We start from the raw sequence: 20,122 nt of genomic DNA on the forward strand, positions 1-20,122 counted from the left end.
GGTGCTTAGGCCACAGTCCCCAAGCTCTGAACACCTTTATTTATTTATTATTTACTTATTTATTAGAGCCAGGGTCTCACTCTGTCAACCCAGGCTGGAGTGTAGTGGTGTGATCATAGCTCGCTGCAGCCTAGACCTCCTGGGCCCAAGTGATTCTCCTGTCTCAGTCCCCCAAGTAGCTAGGACTATAAGCATGAGCCACCATGCCCGGCTAATTTTTAACTTTTTTCTAGAGATGGAGTCTTGCTGTGTTGCCCAGGGTGGGCTCAAACTCCTGGCTTCAAACAGTCCTCCTGCCTCGGCCTCCCAGGGTGCTGGAATTATGGGTGTAAGCAACTACACCCAGCCAACACCTTTATTTTTAAGACTGGATAAAGGATGTGAGTATTAGGTATTCAGAGGCCCCCTAGACTTCCTGAAGAGGATCGTGGTGGTGCCTCAGAGGATTCTTGTTGAGTTTACCACCTGCAAAAATCTTCGAAATGGGCCAGGAAAGGTGGCTCATGCTGTAATCCCAGCACTTTGGGAGGCTGAGGCAGCCAGATCACCTGAGGTCAGGGGTTCGAGACCAGCCTGGCCAACATGGTGAAACCCTGTCTCTACTAAAAATACAAAAATTAGCCAGGTGTGGTGGGGCACGCCTGTAATCCTAGTTACTCGGGAGGCTGAGACAGGAGAATCACTTGAACCCAGGAGGCAGTGGTTGCAGTCAGCCAAGATCGTGCCACTGCACTCCAGCCTGGGCAACGGAGTGAGACTCTGTCTCAAATAAATAAATAAATAAATAAATAAATAAATAAAATTTAATAATGATGATCCTGGTAGCAAATCCATCAGCATCTGGAAAGAGCAATCTTTCCAGTCTCTTCCTTAAACCTCTGTTCTTCCTCCTTCCCTGAGGAGAAGGGACACTTATCCAGTAGAAACATGTCTACTAGAGGGCACAGTCACTGTACAATTTAAAAACCCTGTGCCCGTAGGTGTGGTGCTCTCTGGGATCCCTCCTTCTTTGCCAGCAGGAATAGGGCTCTCTCACAAGGGGGAGGAGACCTGGCTTTGATTCTGGCCTCAGTTCCCTGCCGTTCACGCATGCAGTGAGTCAGCCTGAGTGTGGTGAGGTCCTGGTGTTGGGTACCACTTAACCCCACCATCCTTTCTATATCAACAGTGATGAGGATCTCTCATATGCCAGGTACTGTGGGGAGCATTTTGTTCAGTCTTTCACCAAATAGCTGGTGAGCTCCCCACCAAGTTCTACATGGTAGGGATGCAGAGGCCAACAAAATGGCATGTTCCCTGCCCTCACAGAGCCTACAGTCTAATGGGGGACACAGACCTCCAAACAAGGAACACCAACACTCATCAGCTCTGGCAGCCTGCCCTCCCCTTTTCCCCTGCCCCAGGCACATTGCTTCTGCTAGTTCTGAGAACTCAGCCAAGGTCTTTCTGTATCAGGGGACTTTGCATATGTTAGATTTTGTCAATTTTCGGTTTAGAGCATCCAACAGTATTCCATGGCACTTAGAACAAATGCTAGGCTCATTTTGTTTCCTTCAAAGCTCTGGTCCCTGCCCTTTTCTCCAATCCCACTCTTACCACCAGGGTTGCTGCTTAACACAGTGCCAGGGGGTGCCATTTTCACTCTGGTTGGTGTGAATGGCACCCTTTGGAGTGGAAGAGGGCACAGCCTACATAACCATTTGCTCAAGCAGGTTCTTATCTCAGAGTCTTTACTGCAGCCCTTCCCTCAGCCTGGAATTCTCCTCCCCTGCATTGCTCGTGGGTGTTATTTAAACTTGGTTGAGATACGAAAAAATGCTCATCATCACTGATCATCAGAAAAATGCAAATCACAGGCCGGGCGCAGTGGTTCACATCTGTAATCCCAGCATTTTGGGAGGCTGATGCAGGCGGATCACTTGAGGCCAGGAGTTCAAGACCAGCCTGACCAACACAGTGAAACCCTTTCTCTACCAAAAAATACAAACATTAGCCGGGCATAGTGACTGGCACCTATAGTCTCAGCTACTCAGGAGGCTGAGGCAGGAGAATCACTTGAACCTGGGAGATGGAGGTTGCAGTGTGCCTAGATTGCACCACTGCACTCCAGCCTGGACGACAGAGGGAGACCCTGTCTCAAAAAAAGAAAAACAAACAAACAAACAAAAAATCACTACCACAATGAGATATCACCTCACACCAGTCAGAACAGCTTTTTTTTTTTTTTTAATATGAGTCTCGCTGACCTCAGGTGATCCTCCTGCCTTGGCCTCCCAAAGTCCTGGGATTACAGGTGTGAGCCACTGTGCCTGGCCAGAACAGCTTTAAACTTAAAAACAATTAAGAAGTCAAAAGATAACCGATGTTGGCGAGCTTGTGGAGAAAAGGGAACGCTGATACACTGTTGGTGGGAGTGTGATATGGTTTGGCTCTATGTCCCCACCCAAATCTCATGTTGAATTGTAATCCCCGCATGTTGGGGGAGGGTCCTGGTGGGAGGTGATCTGATCATGGGGGTGATTTTAATGGTTCAGCACCATCCCCAATGCTGTCTGGTGATAGAGTTCTCATGAAAGTTGGTTGTTTAAAAGTGTGTAGCACTAGGCCAGGCACAGTGGCTCACGCCTGTAATCCCAGCACTTTGGGAGGCCGAAGTGGGCAGATCACCTGAGGTTGGGAGTTCGAGACCAGCCTGACCAACATGGAGAAACCCCGTCTCTACTAAAAACACAAAATTAGTTGGGCATGGTGGCAGGTGCCTGTAATCCCAGCTACTTGGGAGGCTGAGGCAGGAGAATTGCTTGAACCCAGGAGGTGGAGGTTGCGGTGAGCTGAGATTGCACCATTGCACTCTAGCCGCAAAAGGGTAAGTCTCCATCTCAAAAAGAAAAGAAAATAAAAGAAAAAAGTGTGTAGCACCTCCCGCTTCACTCTTTCTCTCCGGCTCCATCATGGTAGGGCGTGCTTACTTCCCCTTTGCCTTCCACCATGACTGTAAGTTTCCTGAGGCCTCCTAGCCATGCTTCCTGTTAAGCCTGTGGAATTGTGAGTCAATTAAACCTCTTTTTTTTTTCATAAATTATCCAGTCTCGGGTAGTTCTTTATAGCAGTGTGAGAATAGACTAATACAGAGTGTAAGTTAGTTCAGCCACTGTGGAGAGAGAACTGAGAATTGAGCTACCATTTGACCAGCAATCCCACTACTGGGTATGTACCCAAAGGAAAATAAGTCATCCTACCAAAAAGACACATGCCCTCATATGTTCATCACAATACTATGCACAATAGCAAAGACATGGAATTGACACAGGTGCCCATCAACAGTGGATTGGATAAAGAAAATATGGTACAGATATACCATGAAATACTACACAGCTATTAAAAAGGACAAAATCATAACCTTTGCAGCACATGAATGTGGCTGGAGGCCCTTATCCTAAGTGAATTAATGCAGGAACAGAAAACCAAATACCGCATGCTCTCACTTATTTGTTTATTTTCTTTTTCTTTGAGACAGGGTCTTGCTCTGTTGCCCAGGCTGGAGTGCAGTGGTGCGATCTCCGCTCCCTGCAACCTTGCAACCTCCGCCTCCTGCGTTCAAGAGATTCTCCTGCCTCAGCCTTCCACATAGCTGGGATTACAGGCACCTGCCACCACACTCTGCTAATTTTTGTATTTTTAGAAGAGAAGGGGTTTCACTACGTTAGTCAAGATGGTCTGGAACTCCTGACCTCAGGTGATCTTCCCACCTTGGCCTCCCAAAGTGCTGGGATTACAGGAGTGAGCCACCATGCCTGGCCCACATGTTCTCACATATAAGTGGAAACTGAATAAACATTGGGTACTCATGGACTTGAATAAGGGAACTGGAGACTACTAGAGGAGGAAGAGAGGGAGGGGGACACCAGTTGAAAAACTACCTATTGGGTACTATGCTCACTACCTGGGCTAATGGATCCATTCGTACCCCAGACCTCAGCATCATGTAATATACCTATTAACAAACCTGCATGGACCTCCTGAATCTAAAATAAAAGTCGAAGGTGAAAAAAAATTGGTTGAGATATCACCTTAGAGAGGCCTTACCTGAATATTCTATGTAAAAAAAAAAAAACAACAAAACAAAAAAACCTGTCCTCCATCTCTTCACCCTAATTAATTTTTCCTTATAGCACTTATCAGGTTATAATAATATACACTGACATATTTATTTATTTATTTATTTTTGAGACAGAGTCCCACTCTGTTGCCCAGGCTGGAGTGCAGTGGTGCGATCTTGGCTCACTGCAACCTCCGCCTCCTAGGTTCAAGTGATTCTCTTGCCTCAGCCTCCCGAGTAGCTGGGACTACAGGCATGCGCCATCATGCCCAGCTAATTTTTCTGTATTTTTAGTAGAGACAGGGTTTCACCATGTTGGCTAGGCCGGTCTAGAACTCATGACTTCAGGTGATCCACCTGCCTCAGCCCCCCAAAGTGTTGGGATTACAGATGTGAGCCACCACACCCGGCCTGATATTATTTATTGATTTCCCTGTTCATTGTCTCCCATCCTCAATAAGTTCCTCTGGAGTAGACATACTTGTCTTATTTACGTCTGTGCCTCACTCCCTAGCATGATGTCTGGCACATAGTAGGAAATGTATATCCATATACACATACCTGTATATGTAAATACATAATATATAGATACAAGGTACATAATATAGAGATACCAGTGTGTTTGTGTCTGTGCACGCACAGGCACACACAGACACAAACAGACACACACATACATATGGAATGAGTTATATTATGCCAAGAGGAGGCAGAGAAGGGTGAAAATAGAGTGGAAGATGAGATGATGAATATTTAAAAACAGTTACTTCTCAAGGCCCTACTGCGTGCCAGGCACTCTTCTAGGATACAGGCATGAGGGGGAGAGATGAGGTTACCTGCCCTCGGGCTCCAGGATTGCAGTAGTTTATTATCCAGCCTTGTATTGTGCCTGTGAGTGCACATGGCTCAGCAGTTAGTAGGTGCTCAAGAAACAGTTCTGGGATACATGAATGGGAAAAAACAGTATGCCATTGTGGTGCATTTAAAAAATGCTTTATCTTTTTTTTATTCTGAGACAGAGTCTCACTCTGTTTCCCATGCTGGAGGGCAATGGCACTATCTTGGCTCACTGCAACCTCCACCCCACCGGGGTTCAAGGGATTCTCCTGCCTCAGCCTCCTGAGTAGCTGGGATTACAGGAGTCTGCCAGCACGCCCGGCTAATTTTTTTTTTAATTTTGTTGTGAGCCGGTGTCTCGCTCTGTCACCCAGGCTGGAGTGCAGTGGCGTGATCTCGGCTCCCTGCAACCTCCGCCTCCCGGGTTCAAGTGATTCTCCTGCCTCAGCCTCCTGAGTAGCTGGGATTACAGGCACGGACCATCATGCCTGGCTAATTTTTGCATTTTTAGTAGAGATGGTGTTTTGCCATGTTGGTCAGGCTAGTCTTGAAATCCTGACCTTGTGATCCACCCACCTCGGCCTCCCAAAGTGCTGGGATTACAGGTGTAAGCCACCGCGCCTGGCCTAATTTTTGTATTTTTAGTAGAGATAGGTTTTTGCCATGTTGGCCAGGCTGGTCTGGAATTCCTGACCTCAAGTGATCCACCTGCCTCGGCTTCCCAAAGTGCTGGGATTACAGCCATGAGCCACCGCGCCCGACCTAAAATGCTTTATCTTATCAGGTAACCCCCTTCCTTTGGATAATGGTCAGGAGAAATCTTTTTGTCTAGGGTAAAGGAGTGACGTTTAATGAATAAATGGGTCTTAGCACAGTGGAACATCAGAAGATGGGCAAGGACAAGGTAGAGTGGCCCACAACCCCTGCCCACCACCTCTTTCAGGTGTTACTCTTCGTTCAGTCTTACCAGCAACCGTGTATACAGCAGTGATGGCCAGCAGCCCAACTATGGCCAGGTACAGATCGAGGTGCAAAGACTGCTGGATGAAGATGGCACCTGCATACATGTCTACCTGTGAAGAAAAGAGGTTGATGGATGAACAAATGAATGAATGAATGAATGGTCATTTGCAACACAGGTTCCCTGGGATCAGGGCCTAGCCTAGATTCTGACAAACACAGAAGAGTCATATATCATCCCTTCTTCATCCATTGCATTCCAGATCAGGGGTCTTAAACTGGAGCCCTGCGGGCCCTGGGCTGATGCAGCAGCCTCCTCAATGGTCTTCCTGCTTCTGCTTTTGGTCCTCTCACACTCCACCTTCCACACTGCAACCTTCATTAAATATCATCGTGATCACATCATCCTTCTCCTCCCCACTCAAACTCTTAAGTGACTCCCCCATTGCCCCGAAGATAAAGGCTAAATAAACGAGGCTAAATACTCACTTCGCACTCCCAGACCTCCACAGACTCTGAAATACCCTCCATTTCTCAACAAGTCATGTGTACCTGGGCCTCCTAGATTTTGCCTGTGCTGGTGCATCCGTCCGGAGGGCCAATCTCCTTTCTCTAACTGTAAGTTCCTCCTGGGATGTAACTTCCCCTAGAAGGCTTCCCACATCTGCAGCTTCCTACCAGACTGCAAGTGAACATTCTAGAAAGGAGCCTATGTGTCTGTCCTGCAGTCTGGAGCTGGCGTAGATTCACTTATTGTTGTTTGGATTGAATGGAACCCCTTCTGCTCCCCCTCACCCCTTCCCATAGGAAAAGCTCCTCCCTCCTCCCTGGTTGGAAGCGAAGACAGCTTCTGCTGAGGGGCACATGTCTGGAGGTTGCAATACACCTGTTCTTTGCCACTTCCTAGGACATCTGCCCATCCAAAGGTCAGGGTGGGGCAGCGCAATCAGCCATCAGCACATCTGATAAACAGCTGATCACTATCTAATTCCAGGAGGAAGAGAACAGTCCTATCCAAGGGTTGGCAGGGTTCTTGGAGTCCCATTGATCAACCCACACCATCCTGAGATGTTGACAAAGAAGCTTTGGCAGGAGTAGGAGAGAAAGTCCTTCCCTCCTTTCCTCTACCTTTTCTCCCAATTTCTTCTTTTTTTTTTTTCTTTCTTTTTTTTGACACAGTCTCGCTCTTTCACCCAGGCTGCAGTACAGTGGCATGATCTTGGCTCACTGCAACCTCTGCCTCCCGGGCTCAAGCAATTCTCCTGCCTCAGCCTCCCAAATAGCTGGGACTACAGGCATGCACCACCACGCCTGGCTAATTTTTGTATTTTCTGGTAGAGATGGGGTTTCGCCATGTTGGCCAGACTGGCCTCAAACTCCTGACCTCAAGTGATACACCCGCCTCAGCCTCCCAAAGTGCTGAGATTACAGGCGTGAGCCACTGCACCCAACCATTTTCTCCCAATTTCCTCTGTCCACGTTTACCTCCCCCCATCCCATCTTCCTCTAATCTCCCTGCAGCCTATGAAAGAGGAGGAGAAAGGGGATAGTGAGGAGACACTCCCAAGCAATGATCTGTGCCTTATCTTCTCCCCATGCTGCATGGGTGACGCCAGGCTCTGTCCCTGCCTTACCGAGATCTTGGTGAAGATGTAGATAAATAGGTAGAGTACAGCCAGGATGATAGGGATTCTGATGCCACCGAAGCGCTTCCGTAGGTATTCTGGCATCGTGGTGACCTGAGGGCCAGAGCTGAGATTTCACCACCAACGGACTTCACCACCAGCACGTGACCTCCCCCACCAGCCCTTCCCATCTGCTCCTGCCCCCACAACTCAGAGCACAGATGGTCTTCTTGGGATTCTCAACCTGATACTTAAGAAGGGAGGAGAGGGACCCAGCGCAGTTGGTTCCTATCACTTTGGGCAAGGGGAATCACTTGAGTGCAGAAGTTTGAGACCAGACTGGGCAACATGGTCAAACCCCATTTCTATAAAAAAACACAAATTTAGTCACGCGTGGTGACAGGCGCCTGTCGTCCCAGCTACTCAGGTGGCTGAGGTGGAAGGATCACTTGAGCCTGAGCCCAGGAGGTCAAGGGTGCAGTGAGCCACGATCATGCCATTGCACACTAGCCTAAGGGACAGGGAAACCCTGCCTCAAAAGATATACATACGGTAGACAAAAATAAATTCTAGGCGGATAATAGATTTAATTGTGACGCCATGAACTATGGCTCACACCTGTAATCCTAGAACTTTAGGAGGCCAAGGTGGGAGGTTGCTTGAGCCCAGGAGTTCAAGACCAGCCTGGGCAACATCTCTATTGCTACAGTAAGACCCCATCTCTATTTTTTTTTAAAGACATATAACCTAATAGAAAAATGGACAGAAGTCCTAGACAAGTTACTTCCTCGAAGAGGAAATCCAAATGGCCGGAAAATGCATAAAAAGAGTTGCCAATTAAAAACAGTGAGATGTCCTTGCGATAGTTTACTGAGAATGATGTTTTCCAGTTTCATCCATGTCCCTACAAAGGACACGAACTCATCATTTTTTATGGCTGCAAACACCACATGTTCTCACTCATAGGTGGGAATTGAACAATGAGAACTCATGGACACAGGAAGGGGAACATCACATTCCGGGGACTGTTGTGGGGTGGGGGGAGGGGGGAGGGACAGCATTAGGAGATATACCTAATGCTAAATGACGAGTTAATGGGTGCAGGAAATCAACATGGCACATGGATACATATGTAACAAACCTGCACATTGTGCACATGTACCCTAAAACCTAAAGTATAATAAAAAAAAAAAAAAAAAAAAAAAACCAGTGAGATGGCCGGGTGCGGTGGCTCAGGCCTGTAATCCCAGCACTCTGGGAGGCGAGGTGGGAGGATCATCTGAGGTCAAGAGTTCAAGACCAGCCTGGACAACTTGGCGAAACCCCATCTCTACTAAAAATACAAAAATTAGCTGGGCATGGTGGCTGTAGTCCCAGCTACTGGGTGTGTGTGTGGTGGGGGACGGGGTGAGGCAGGAGAATCAAGAATCACTTGAACCCAGGTAGGCGGAGGTTGCAGTGAGCTGAGGGCACGCCACTGCACTCCAGCCTGAGCGACAGAGCAAGACTCCGTCTCAAAAAAATTTTAAAAAGCAGTGAGATATCACTACACATGCACCAAATTCGCAAGAATCTTTAAGTTGGAGAATATAAAACGTCACCAAGGATACGCTGAATTGAAGGAAAGGGAATTTTCATACGCTGCTGGTGGGAATATAAATGGATAGAACTACTCTGGGAAAATGTTTATCAATATCTTGTAAAGCCAAAGATGAACATATCCAATGACCTAGAAATTCCACTCAGAGGTAGATTCTCTCACCAATGCTTGTTTATGTGCAGAAGAACACATTTACAAACATGTTCACAGCAGTGCTGTCTATCATAGACCAATACTGGGAGCAACTTAAATGCCCATGAACAACAGAATGGATAAATATATTGGGATGTGAGTCATACTACATGATACCGCATAGCAGTGAAAATTAACACATCAGCTACATGTAACAAAAGAATATTACTCCAAGCTGGGTGCAGTGGCTCACACCTGTAATCCCAGCACTTTGAGAGGCTGAGGTGGGTGGATCACCTGAGGCCAGGAGTTCAAGAACAGCCTGGCCAACATGGGGAAACCCCGTCTCTACTAAAAATACAAAAAGTAGTCGGGCGTGGTTGTGTGCGCCTGTAATCCCAGCTTCTTGGGAGGTTGAGGGAGGAGAATTGCATGAACCCTGGAGGCAGATGTTGCAGTGAGCTGAGATCATGCCACTGCACTCCAGCCTGGGCAGCAGAGCGAAACTCTGCCTCAAAAAAAGAAAAACAAATTACTCCAGTTTTCAATTATCTATAACCCACCCTTCACTAAAAAAAGTAAAATTCAACCGCATTCTTCAGGTATGCAGAATTAAAACTGTAAAGAAAAGCAAGAAGTAATTACTTGATAGGAAAGCCAAGGAGAAGGGAAGGCATTGTGATTGTTCTTTTTTAGAGACAGGGTCTCGCTGTGTCACCCAGGCTGGAGTGCAGTGGCATGATCATAGCTCACTGCAGCCCTGATCTCCTGGGTTCAAGCAATCAGTCCTCCTCCTCAGTCTCCCATCCTCTTGCCTCAGCCTCCTGACTAGCCGGGACTAAAGGTGCACACCACCAGTTTCAGCTAATTCTTTATTTTAATTGTTTTCGTAGAGATGGGGGTCTCACTATGTTGCCCAGGCTGGTCTCAAACTCCTGGCTTCAAGCAATCCTCCCACCGCAGCCTCCTAAAGAGCTGGGATTATAGACCTGAGCCACTGTGCCCAGCCAGCATTGTGATTTTCTAAAGGCAGGGGACATTATATTTCCTTCCTTCCTTCCTTCCTTCCTTTCTTCCTTCCTTCCTTCCTCCCTCCCTCCCTCCCTCCCTCCCTCCCTCCCTCCCTCCCTCCCTTCCTTCCTTCTTCCCCTTTCCCCTTTTCCCTTTTCCCTCCCCTCCCCTCCCCTCCCCTCCCCTCCCCTCCCCTACCTTCCCTTCCCTTCCCTTCCCTTCCCTTCTGATGGAGTCTCACTCTGTCACCCAGGCAGGAGTTCAGTAGTGTGATATTTGCTTACTTCACTCCACCTCCTGGGTTGAAGCAATTCTCCCACTTCAGCCTCCCGAATAGCTGGAACTACAGGCACCTGCCACCACATCTGGCTAATTTTTGTATTTTTAGTAGAGACAGGGTTTCACCATGTTGGCCAGGCTGGTTTCAAACTCCTGACCTCAAGTGATCTGCCTGCCTCAGCCTCCCAAAGCGCTGGGATTATAGGCATGAGTGACCGCACCTGGCTGACATTATGTTTTCTGTCTTGATGTGGGTGTTCCTTTTACAATAATTTGTCAAGCTGCACTTTTGTGTTTGTTTTGTGTGTGTGTGTGTGTGTTTTATTGCTTTTCTGACTCTTTATTTCATGTCCTAATAAAAACAAATTGGGTAGCTTTTGAACTTTTCTCAACACTGGCATTTATTATCTAGGATGGGTTTAACCTCTCCTTTGTATACCTGTAAGATATTGCCCAAAGGATGTCTAGATCTAGGAGATTTTATTTTCTTATTTAACAATAGGTTGGAGATCAGCATCCCTTGTCACAGCATGAAATGGGATAGCCCGGCTGTCCAGTTCCCTATTAAGGGACATGGTGGTTGTTCCCAGGTTTTTCTATTACAAACAACTACTAAAGCCATTTCAGATCTTTGCATCTGGCTGGTGCAGTGGCTCACGCCTGTAATCCCAGCACTTTGGAAGGCTGAGGCACGTGAGGTCAGGAGTTCGAGACCAGCCTGACCAACATGGTGAAACCCCGTCTCTACTAAAGATACAAAAATTAGCCAGGTGTGGTGGCGGGCACCTGTAATCCCAGCTACTTGGAAGGCTGAGGCAGAGAATTGCTTGAACCTGGGAGGTGGAGACTGCAGTGAGCCAAGATTGTGCCACTGCACTCCAGCCTGGGTGACAGAGCGAGACTCCATCTCAAAACAAACAAACAAAACAAAACAAAAAAAACAAACTTTGCATCTTCTCAACCTAAAGCTTCACAAGTTCCTTTCTCACTCTCAGCTGATGACATCATCTTCTGCTTGCCAGAGAAAATGGAAGCCATCAGGTGAGATGTCTGGCAACCCTAAATATTCACTCATCTGCATCTCTACCATCATATATGCCTTCCTGTAGTTGGCGCTCAATAACTTTCTCGATGCTTTGACCCGGAGATCTTCATTTCCAGTCCAGTGTTGTTATACCTCAGATGCTGTGTCTACATGGCAGCTAGCCACAGGGGTCAGGAGCAGACCCAGGTCTGCTCACCAAAAGTCTCGCTTTTAGGCTTTTGGGATTACCTCCAAGGGAGGTTACTTACCCATATACCCCTGCCCTTAATACAGAATTGAACTATTCTCTGTCACTCAGGCTAGACTGCAGTGGCGTGATCCTAGCTCACTGCAGCTTCCAACTCCTGGGCTCAAGTGTTCCTCCCAGTTCAGCCTCCAGAGTAGCTGGGACCACAGGCACTCACCACCAGGCCTGGCTAATTTAAAAAAATTTTTTAGTAGAGATGAGGTCTTGCTCTGTTGCCCAGGCTGGTCTTGAAATCCTGGACTTAAGTGATTCTCCCTCCTTGGCCTCCCAAAGTGCAGGGATTACAGGCATGAGCCATTGCATCCAGCCTGAAGGATTTTTAACATGATTTCTGATTCCTAAGCTTTTTCTACTTTGTGTGTGTGTGTGTGTGTGTGTGTGTATGTGTGTGTGTGTGTGTGTGTGTTTGAGACAGGGTCTCATTCTGTTCCCCCGACTGGAGTGCTGTGGCACAATTATGGCTCACTGTAGCCTCAACCTACTGATCTCAAGTGATCCTAATCCTCCTGCCTCAGCCTCCTGAGTATCTGAGACTATAGGTATGTGTCACCACACTCAGCTAATTTTTGTATTTTTTGTAGAGATGGGATTTTGCCATGTTGCCCAGGCTGCTGGTCTCGAACTCCCGGCCTCAAGCAATCCACCCAACTCGGCCTCCCAAAGTGCTGGGATTACATACATGAGCCACCATGCCCAGCCTACTTTGCGTATTTTTAACATTTCCATAATAAAAAGCTAAAATCAGTTATTGCTTTATGAACAATACTGGGATATTGTGTGATCTTGCCATATGCCGTAGAACATCTAGAACAGAATTAAGTTTAGAAAGTATGAATGATGCAATGCTGCCAATGAGATCATAGATGATTTTTTAAAAACTGCTTTTCAGGCCAAGCATGGTGGCTCATGCCTGTAATCCCAGCACTTTGGGAGGCCGAGGTGGGTGGATCACGAGGTCAGGGGTTCGAGACCAGCCTGGCCAACATGGTGAAGCCCCATCTCTACTAAAAATACAAAAATTAGCTGGGCGTGGTGGTGGGTGCCTGTAATCCCAGCTACTTGGGAGGCTGAGGCAGGAGAATCTCTTGAAACCAGGAGGCAGAGGTTTGCAGTGAGCCGAGATCACGCCATTGCACTCCAGCCTGGGCAAGAGCAAAACTCTGTCAAAAAAAAAAACAAAAAAAACCCAAAAAAATGCTTTTCAAACAGTCAAAAGCAGCATTATTTTGTAACTAAAACGTTGACATTTTGTACCAGTCAGGAATAGCTCAATTATTATAGTTTTGTGTGCAAAGGAAGAAAAAAAATCACTGAATCATATATATGATTTTAAAATACATATATGATTTAAAAAAAAATATATATATATATATATATGCTTGAGAGAGGGTCTCACTCTGTCACACAGGCTGGAGTGCAGTGGTGTGATCTCAGCTCACTGCATCCTCCGCCTCCTGGGCTCAAGCAATTCTCATGGCTCCTCAGCCTCCTGAGTAGCTGGGATTACGGGTGCTTATCACCACGCCTGGCTAATTTTTGTATTTTTTTAGTAGAGACAGGTTTTCACCATGTTGCCCAGCCTGGTCTCAAACTCCTAGGCTCAAGGGATCTGTCTGCCTTGGCCTCCCAAAGTGCTGGGATTACAGGCATGAGCTATATACTTTTATTTTTATTTTTTAGTAAAAAGCAGAAACATAGGTTGGGCATGGTGGCTTATGCCTGTAATTCCAGCTACTCAGATTGGGAGGCTGAGGTGTGCAGATCACTTGAGCCCAGGAGTTCAATACCAGCCTGGGTAACATGGTGGGATTTTTGTATTTTCTACTAAAAAAAAAAATATATATATATATACACAAAAATTAGCTGGGTGTGGTGGCTTGCGTCTGTGGTCCTAGCTGCTGGGGAGGCTGCTGAGACCAGGTCAGCCAAGATTGCACCACTGCATTCCATCCTGGGGACAGAGCCAGACCCTGTCTCAAAAAAATATAGCAGAAACATGTTGTGATTGAAACATTTAAAAGAGATTGTGAGCTTTACATTTGTGTTTTGGTATTTAAAATTTTGGGGTCCATATTTTTTCCAACCTCCAAATGCCTTCTGTGTGCCTTGGATGTTGGGTACTGGCGGGAAGTGCTATGGACTGGGTTCCTCATTGTCTCACCTGTGGATCACCCCTCCCCTTTACTGGGGCCTCTGAGTGGCAACCTAATGCATGATCATGGGCAGGAGGGAGGGATGGCAGGATGAGGGAGGGATTGCAGGGCTGAGATTCCCAAAGCATCTTTCAATTCTACAGCATCCCAATGTCTCCCGACTCACCTGACCAGCAATGTAGATGGGGAGGAAGATCCAGGCCAACATCAGCACAGAAAACAAGCCCTGCTCAAGAAAACACAGTCAAGACTTGGCCCCCAGCTCACAATAAGGTACCCATTTGAATTTCCCTCTGCGCCCTAAGGCAGCCTGGCCTGAACTCCACTTCTGGTGTAGTCTCTTACTCGCTGAGTGGTTCACCTGCTCTGGCCTTCAAATTTCCTTTTTTAACATGGGGAAGGGATTTGGAAAGGAAGAGGAGAGTGGAAAAAGAAGGCTTTTGCGATGCTTCCTAGTTCTGTGTCTCCTAAACATCACGTCATCACTTCATCCAGTTGTGCCCCCTCCCCTCCTCAGCAGTGATTAAAACAAGGCCATGACAGCAGGCAGACCTGGGTTCAAAGATGATCACAAGAGTTAACACAGGTCTCCAAGACTCATTTTTCTCACCTGGAAAATGGGCGTATCAGTGCCTCACTAAGTGGTTGCAAGGAAATCAGGGAGATTATACTTAATGAGTACTGTATGCCAGGCGCCTCTCTGCACCCTTTACAAGCATTAATTCATTTGATCCTCATAATGGTTCTACATGACAGGTACCATTAACATGCCTATTATGTACATGAGGCTCAGAGAGGTTAAGAAAATTGCCCAGCTGGGTGCAGTGAGTCACGCCTGTAATCCCAGCCTTTGATAGGCAGAAAGAAGCGAGTGGATTGCTTGCACCCAGGAGTTCAAGACCAACCTGAGCAGCATAGTGAAATTCCCGTCTCTACAAAAAATATGAAAATTAGCTAGGCATGGTGGCGTGCACCTGTGGTCCCAGCTACTTGGGAGGCTGAAGTGGGAGGATGGTTTGAGCCTGAGAGGTGGAGGTTGCAGTGAGCCATGACCACACCACTGCACTCCAGCTTGGGTGACAGAGCGAGACCCTGTCTCAAAAAAAAAAAAATAAATAAAAACAAAACAAAACAAACGAACAGAAAAAACACTTGCCACCCAAGGTCACACAAAAAGCCACTTGTCACTGAAGTTTGTATGTGTTGGAGCAAGAATGTAAACCCAGGCAGTGTGGGTCTAATCTGTAAATGAATCCTATAATGTGATAGCATATGTAACATATCAAAGTCTGTTCCTGGCATAGAATAAGCATCTAAAAAATATTGGACATTATGAAGGCAATGATCATTATTAATAATCTCCTCCCTGCCCTGACCCCAGTAAAAATCATATCCCAAATGAGCCCTGCTATATAGGAGAGTGTATCTTATCCCTTGAGTATCTCAGAGGTAGCAAACAAAGTCAAAAACTACTGGAGCTGTAAAATTTTTGCGATGGCCGATTGACGTCTAAAGTACACAGAAATACGCTTCAGTCTCCACGATACCATCTTTCTTCTGCATCTCTAGGAGAGGAATTCTGAGCCCTCTTCTTCACACACCTTTGTGTGTGTGTGTGTGTGTGTGTGTGTGTGTGTTTGCGGGGGGGGGTGGGGGATGGAGTTTCACTCTTGTCGCCCAGGCTGGAGTGCAGTAGTGCAATCTCTGCTCACTGCAACCTCTGCCTCCCGGGTTCAGATGATTCTCCTAACTCAGCCTCCCGAGTAGTTGGGATTACGGTGCCCACCATTACACTTGGCTAATTTTTTGTATTTTCAGTAGAGATAGGGTTTCACCACGTTGGCCAGGCTGATCTCGAACTCCTGACCTTAGGTGATCCACCTGCCTTGGCCTCCCAAAGTGCTGAGATTACAGGCGGGAGTCACCGCGCCTGGCCCCACCATTCTATTTTTAAAGTGCAGGGCATTCACACAACTTTCCCCTGAGATCTACCTATTAGGTAGAGGTAAAATGTCATCTATGCCCTAGGTAAAATACTTACATTAAGTTCATAAGCTGATACAGAAATGCCTGTAGCAGCACCTGACCCTGCCAGGCCAATGAAATGTCCACTTCCAACATTGCTGGCAAACAAGGATGCACCCACCTGTGGGGAGATGGACAGGTCAGATCTTGGAGACAAAGTCGAGGGTACCTGCTCCCCACCCCCAATTCTTTCCATACTCCAAAGGGACAGAGAAGAGAAGTGGAGGAAGGCAGGGCCACCCCTAGCCTATCTGGCATTTTTGTTTACATTAGAATGAGATTCTTCTTTCCCAAGACTCTTACTTGGTCAGAGCCCACCTGTCAGAAATTGGTAGAATAAATATTCATGACTACAGGGCCTAAAATGCAGATTGCACCCTCTAGGGTTGTGCAGTGCACAGCTTCAACAACTATATGCAGCATCCCTGCAGGGGTCGGGGGTCAAGAAAGAAGATGACAGGTAATGCAGAAAGTGATTCATGATGAGAATTAGGAAGCCTGTGTTACTCCCCAGATCTGCTTCTAACTTAGCAAAGTAGATAGTCCTCCTGGTATAGCACTAAATGGCTAGTGCTGTACTTGATAATGCCAATCCCTGGTCTCAATTGATTGGGCTGGACAGGCCTGGGTACCTGGCCCAAGCTGGGCAAATTATATTCCCTTTTCTGGGAATTTGGAACAGGGACACCATCTCGGCTGGTCCCTTGGACTGGAGATGTTGAACCAGGGAGGTGTGTGTGTGCTGGGGGTGAGGGAGTGGTGTGCAGGCATGTTTCCCCATGTGCTGCTCATCACTGCCAGTTCAGAGAGAGGGAAGAATGAAGACCTGCACAGAAAGGCAGGTCCAACCAGGCGCTCTGGCTCATGTTTGTAATCCCAGCACTTTGGGAGGCTGAGGCAGGCAGATCACTTGAGGTCAGGAGTTTGAGACCAGCCTGGCCAACACGGTGAAACCCCGTCTCCACTAAAAATAAAAAAGTTAGCCAAGCGTGGTGGCACTTCCCTATAATCCCAGCTACTCAGGAGGCTGATGCAGGAGAATTGCTTAAGCCCGGGAGGTGGAGGTTGCGATGAGCCGAGATTGCACCACTGCACTCCAGCCTGGACGACAGAGACTCCGTCTCTCAAAAAAAAAAAAAAAAAGGCAGATCCAGTGAGGAGGGGAAAGGAGGGAGTAAAAGGAAAAGAGAAGGAGGAGGAAGGAAAGGAGGAGGAGAAGGGTGAAGGAAGAGAAGAGAGGAGGGAGAATTGTGAAAGAGCCATTTTACCGCCTTATTGACTTTCCTGTGTCTGCTTCTTATCAAATTCTATTTCATGGATCTACATGTTTATCCTTCTGTCAGTATCACACTCTTTTGATTACTGTAGCTTTGTAGTAAGTTTTCAAATTGAGAAGTGTGAGTCTTCCAACTTTATTCTTTTTTATTTTTTTGAGACAGAGTCTCACTGTCTCCCAGGCTGGAGTGCAGTGGTGCGATCTCGGCTCACTGCAAGCTCCGCCCCCCAGGTTCATGCCATTCTCCTGCCTCAGCCTCCTGAGTAGCTGGGACTACAGGTGCCCGCCACCACGCCTGGTTAATTTTTTTTTTTTTTTTTGTATTTTTAGTAGAGACAGGGTTTCACCGTGTTCGCCAGGCTGGTCTCGGTCTCCTGACCTCATGATCCGCCCACCTCGGCCTCCCAAAGTGCTGGGATTACAGGTGTGAGCCACCATGCCTGGCCAACTTTATTCTTATTTTTCAAGATCGTTGTGGCTATTCTGGGTCCCTTGCATTTTCATATGAATTTCAGGATCAGCTTGTCAATTTCTGCCAAAAAAAAAAAGAGCAGAAATTTTGATGGAGATGGTGTTGAATCTGCAGGTCCATTGGGGGAATATTGCTGCTTTAGCAGTAATAAATCTTTGAATCCAAGAACTCAGGATGTCTTCTTAATTAGTTAGTTCTTTAAGTTTTTCCAGTGACTTTTCAGTGTATAGTGTTGTATTCTTTTGTCAAATTTATTCCTAAATACTTTATTCTTTTGATGCTATTATAAGTGGAATTATTCTCTTAATTTCATTTTCAGGTTGTTCACTGCTAGTGTATAAAATACAATTAATTTTTAAAAATTAATCTTATAATCTGCAATCTGACTAAACTCATTTATAATGTCTAATAGCATTTCTTGGGTTATTTAGAAGTTTCTATGTACAAGATCATGTCTTATGCAAATCAAGATCTAGCTTTGTTTCTTCTTGTTCAATCTGGGTACCCTTTACTTCTTTTTCTTGTGAATTGCTCTGGCTAGAACCTCCAGAAAAATGTTGAATACAAGTGGCAAACGGGACATCCTGGTCTCGTTCCTGATCTTAGGGAGAAAAACTTCAGTCTTTCACCACTAAGTATGTTAGCTGTGGGTGATTTTGTAGATGCCAAAACTTGAAGTTTTCTTCTATTCCTAGTTTGTTGAATGTTTTATCATGAAAGGGTTTTAGATTTTGTTAAATGGTTTGTCTATTGAGATGATTTCATTTTTGTCTGTTATTCTATAATATATACGGTGTATTACATTGATTGACGTGTTTGTATATTGAACCACATCTTCATTTCTAGGATAAATCTTTCTTGGTCATGGTGTAAATTCATGTTTATATGTTGCCAGATTTGGTTTGCTAGTCAGGCGTGGTGGCACATGCCTGTGGTCCCAGCTACTTGGGAGGCTGAGGTGAGAGGATCCCTTGAGCCCATGAGTTTGAAGTTACAGTGAGCTATGATTGTACCATTGCACTCCAGCCTAGGCAACAGAGAGAGATCCTGTCTCAAAAAAAAAAAAAAAAAGATTTGCTCTGCTGAGAGCTTTTGAATCTATATTCATAAGAAATATTTATCTGTAGTTTTTTTTGTGTGTGTAATATCTCTGTTTTGGTATTAGGGTAATAATAGCCTTATAGAATGAGTTAGGAAGTGTTCTAATTTTTTTTTCTTAGATGAAGTCTCGCTCTGTCACCAGGCTGGAGTGCACTGGAGCAATCTCGACTCACTGCAACCTCCACCTCCTGGGTTCAAGCATCAGCCTCCTAAGTACCTGGGACTACAGGTGCCTGCCACCACACCCAGCTAATTTTTTGTATTTTCAGTAGAGGTGGGGTTTCATTATGTTGGCCAGGCTGGTCTCGAACTCCTGACCTCGTGATCCGCCCACCTCGGCCTCCCAAAGTGCTGGAATTACAGGCATGAGCCACCACACCCAGCCTCTAATTTTTTTTTTTTTTTGGAAGAATCTGTAAAGGATTTGTGTTAATTTTTCTAGAAACGTTTGGAAGATTTTATCATTGAAGCCATCTTGATCCTTGGTGCTTGGTCTTTTTCTTTGTGAGAAGTTTTGTGATTACTACTTCACTGTCTTTACTTTTTTTTTTTTTTGAAATGGAGTCTCGCTCTGTCACCCAGGCTGGAATGCAATGGTGCCATCTCAGCTCACTGCAAACTCTGCTTCCTGGGTTCAAGTGATTCTCCTATCTCAGCCTCCTGAGTAGCCGGGATTACAGGCACATGCCACCATGCCCAGCTAATTTTTTGTATTTTAGTAGAAACGGGGTTTCACCATGTTGCCCAGGCTGGTCTCAAACTCCTGAGCTCAGGTGATCCACCCTCTTCTGCCTCCCAAAGTACTAGGATTACAGGGGTGAGCCAGCGTGCTTGGCCTGTCTTTACTTTTTATAGATATAATTCAGGTTTTCTATTTCTACTTGAGTCAGTTTGGTACTCTGTGTCTGGGAATTTGTTCATTTCACGTAGGTTGTTTAATTTTTGCCATATAATTGCTCATAGCATTTCCTTATATTTAATTTACATAATGTTGATTGAAATGTCCCCTTTTTCATTTCTAACTTTATTAATTTGCATCATCGGTATTGCTTTTCTTAATCTAGGTAGAAATTGGTCAATTTTGTTGATGTTTTCAAAGAACAAACTTTTGATTTTTGGTGACTTCCTCTAATAGTTTTCTATTCTTCATTTTGTTTACCTCCACTCTAATCTTGGTTATTTTCTTCTGTCTGCTTGCTTTAGGTTTAATTTGCCCTTCTTTTTTAGTTTCTTAATGTAAAAGATGAAGTAATTGGTTTGACA

At 46.0% G+C, this 20,122-nt stretch overlaps 1 protein-coding gene across 7 annotated transcripts in view; it reads right to left on the reverse strand.

Annotated features, from left to right (window-relative positions):
- The window catches only part of SLC5A11 (solute carrier family 5 member 11), a 72,543-nt gene that overhangs the window by 21,611 nt on the left and 30,810 nt on the right, over positions 1–20,122 (reverse strand). For 3 of the 7 annotated variants that reach the window (XM_055299197.2, XM_055299199.2, XM_055299198.2), the window contains 4 exons: positions 16,027–16,131; positions 14,152–14,211; positions 7,528–7,632; positions 5,901–6,006 (listed from right to left, as the gene is read on the reverse strand). In XM_055299197.2, coding sequence (XP_055155172.1) covers positions 5,901–6,006; positions 7,528–7,632; positions 14,152–14,211; positions 16,027–16,131 — 376 coding nt within the window. Of the gene's footprint in view, positions 1–5,900; positions 6,007–7,527; positions 7,646–14,151; positions 14,212–16,026; positions 16,132–20,122 lie in introns of those variants that run through there. The other 4 variants (XM_055299201.2, XM_055299200.2, XM_055299203.2 and 1 more) reach the window with 3 other exon arrangements.

Source organism: Symphalangus syndactylus, chromosome 11 (genome assembly GCF_028878055.3).
Source record: "Symphalangus syndactylus isolate Jambi chromosome 11, NHGRI_mSymSyn1-v2.1_pri, whole genome shotgun sequence".
Classification (NCBI taxonomy): Eukaryota; Metazoa; Chordata; class Mammalia; order Primates; family Hylobatidae; genus Symphalangus; species Symphalangus syndactylus.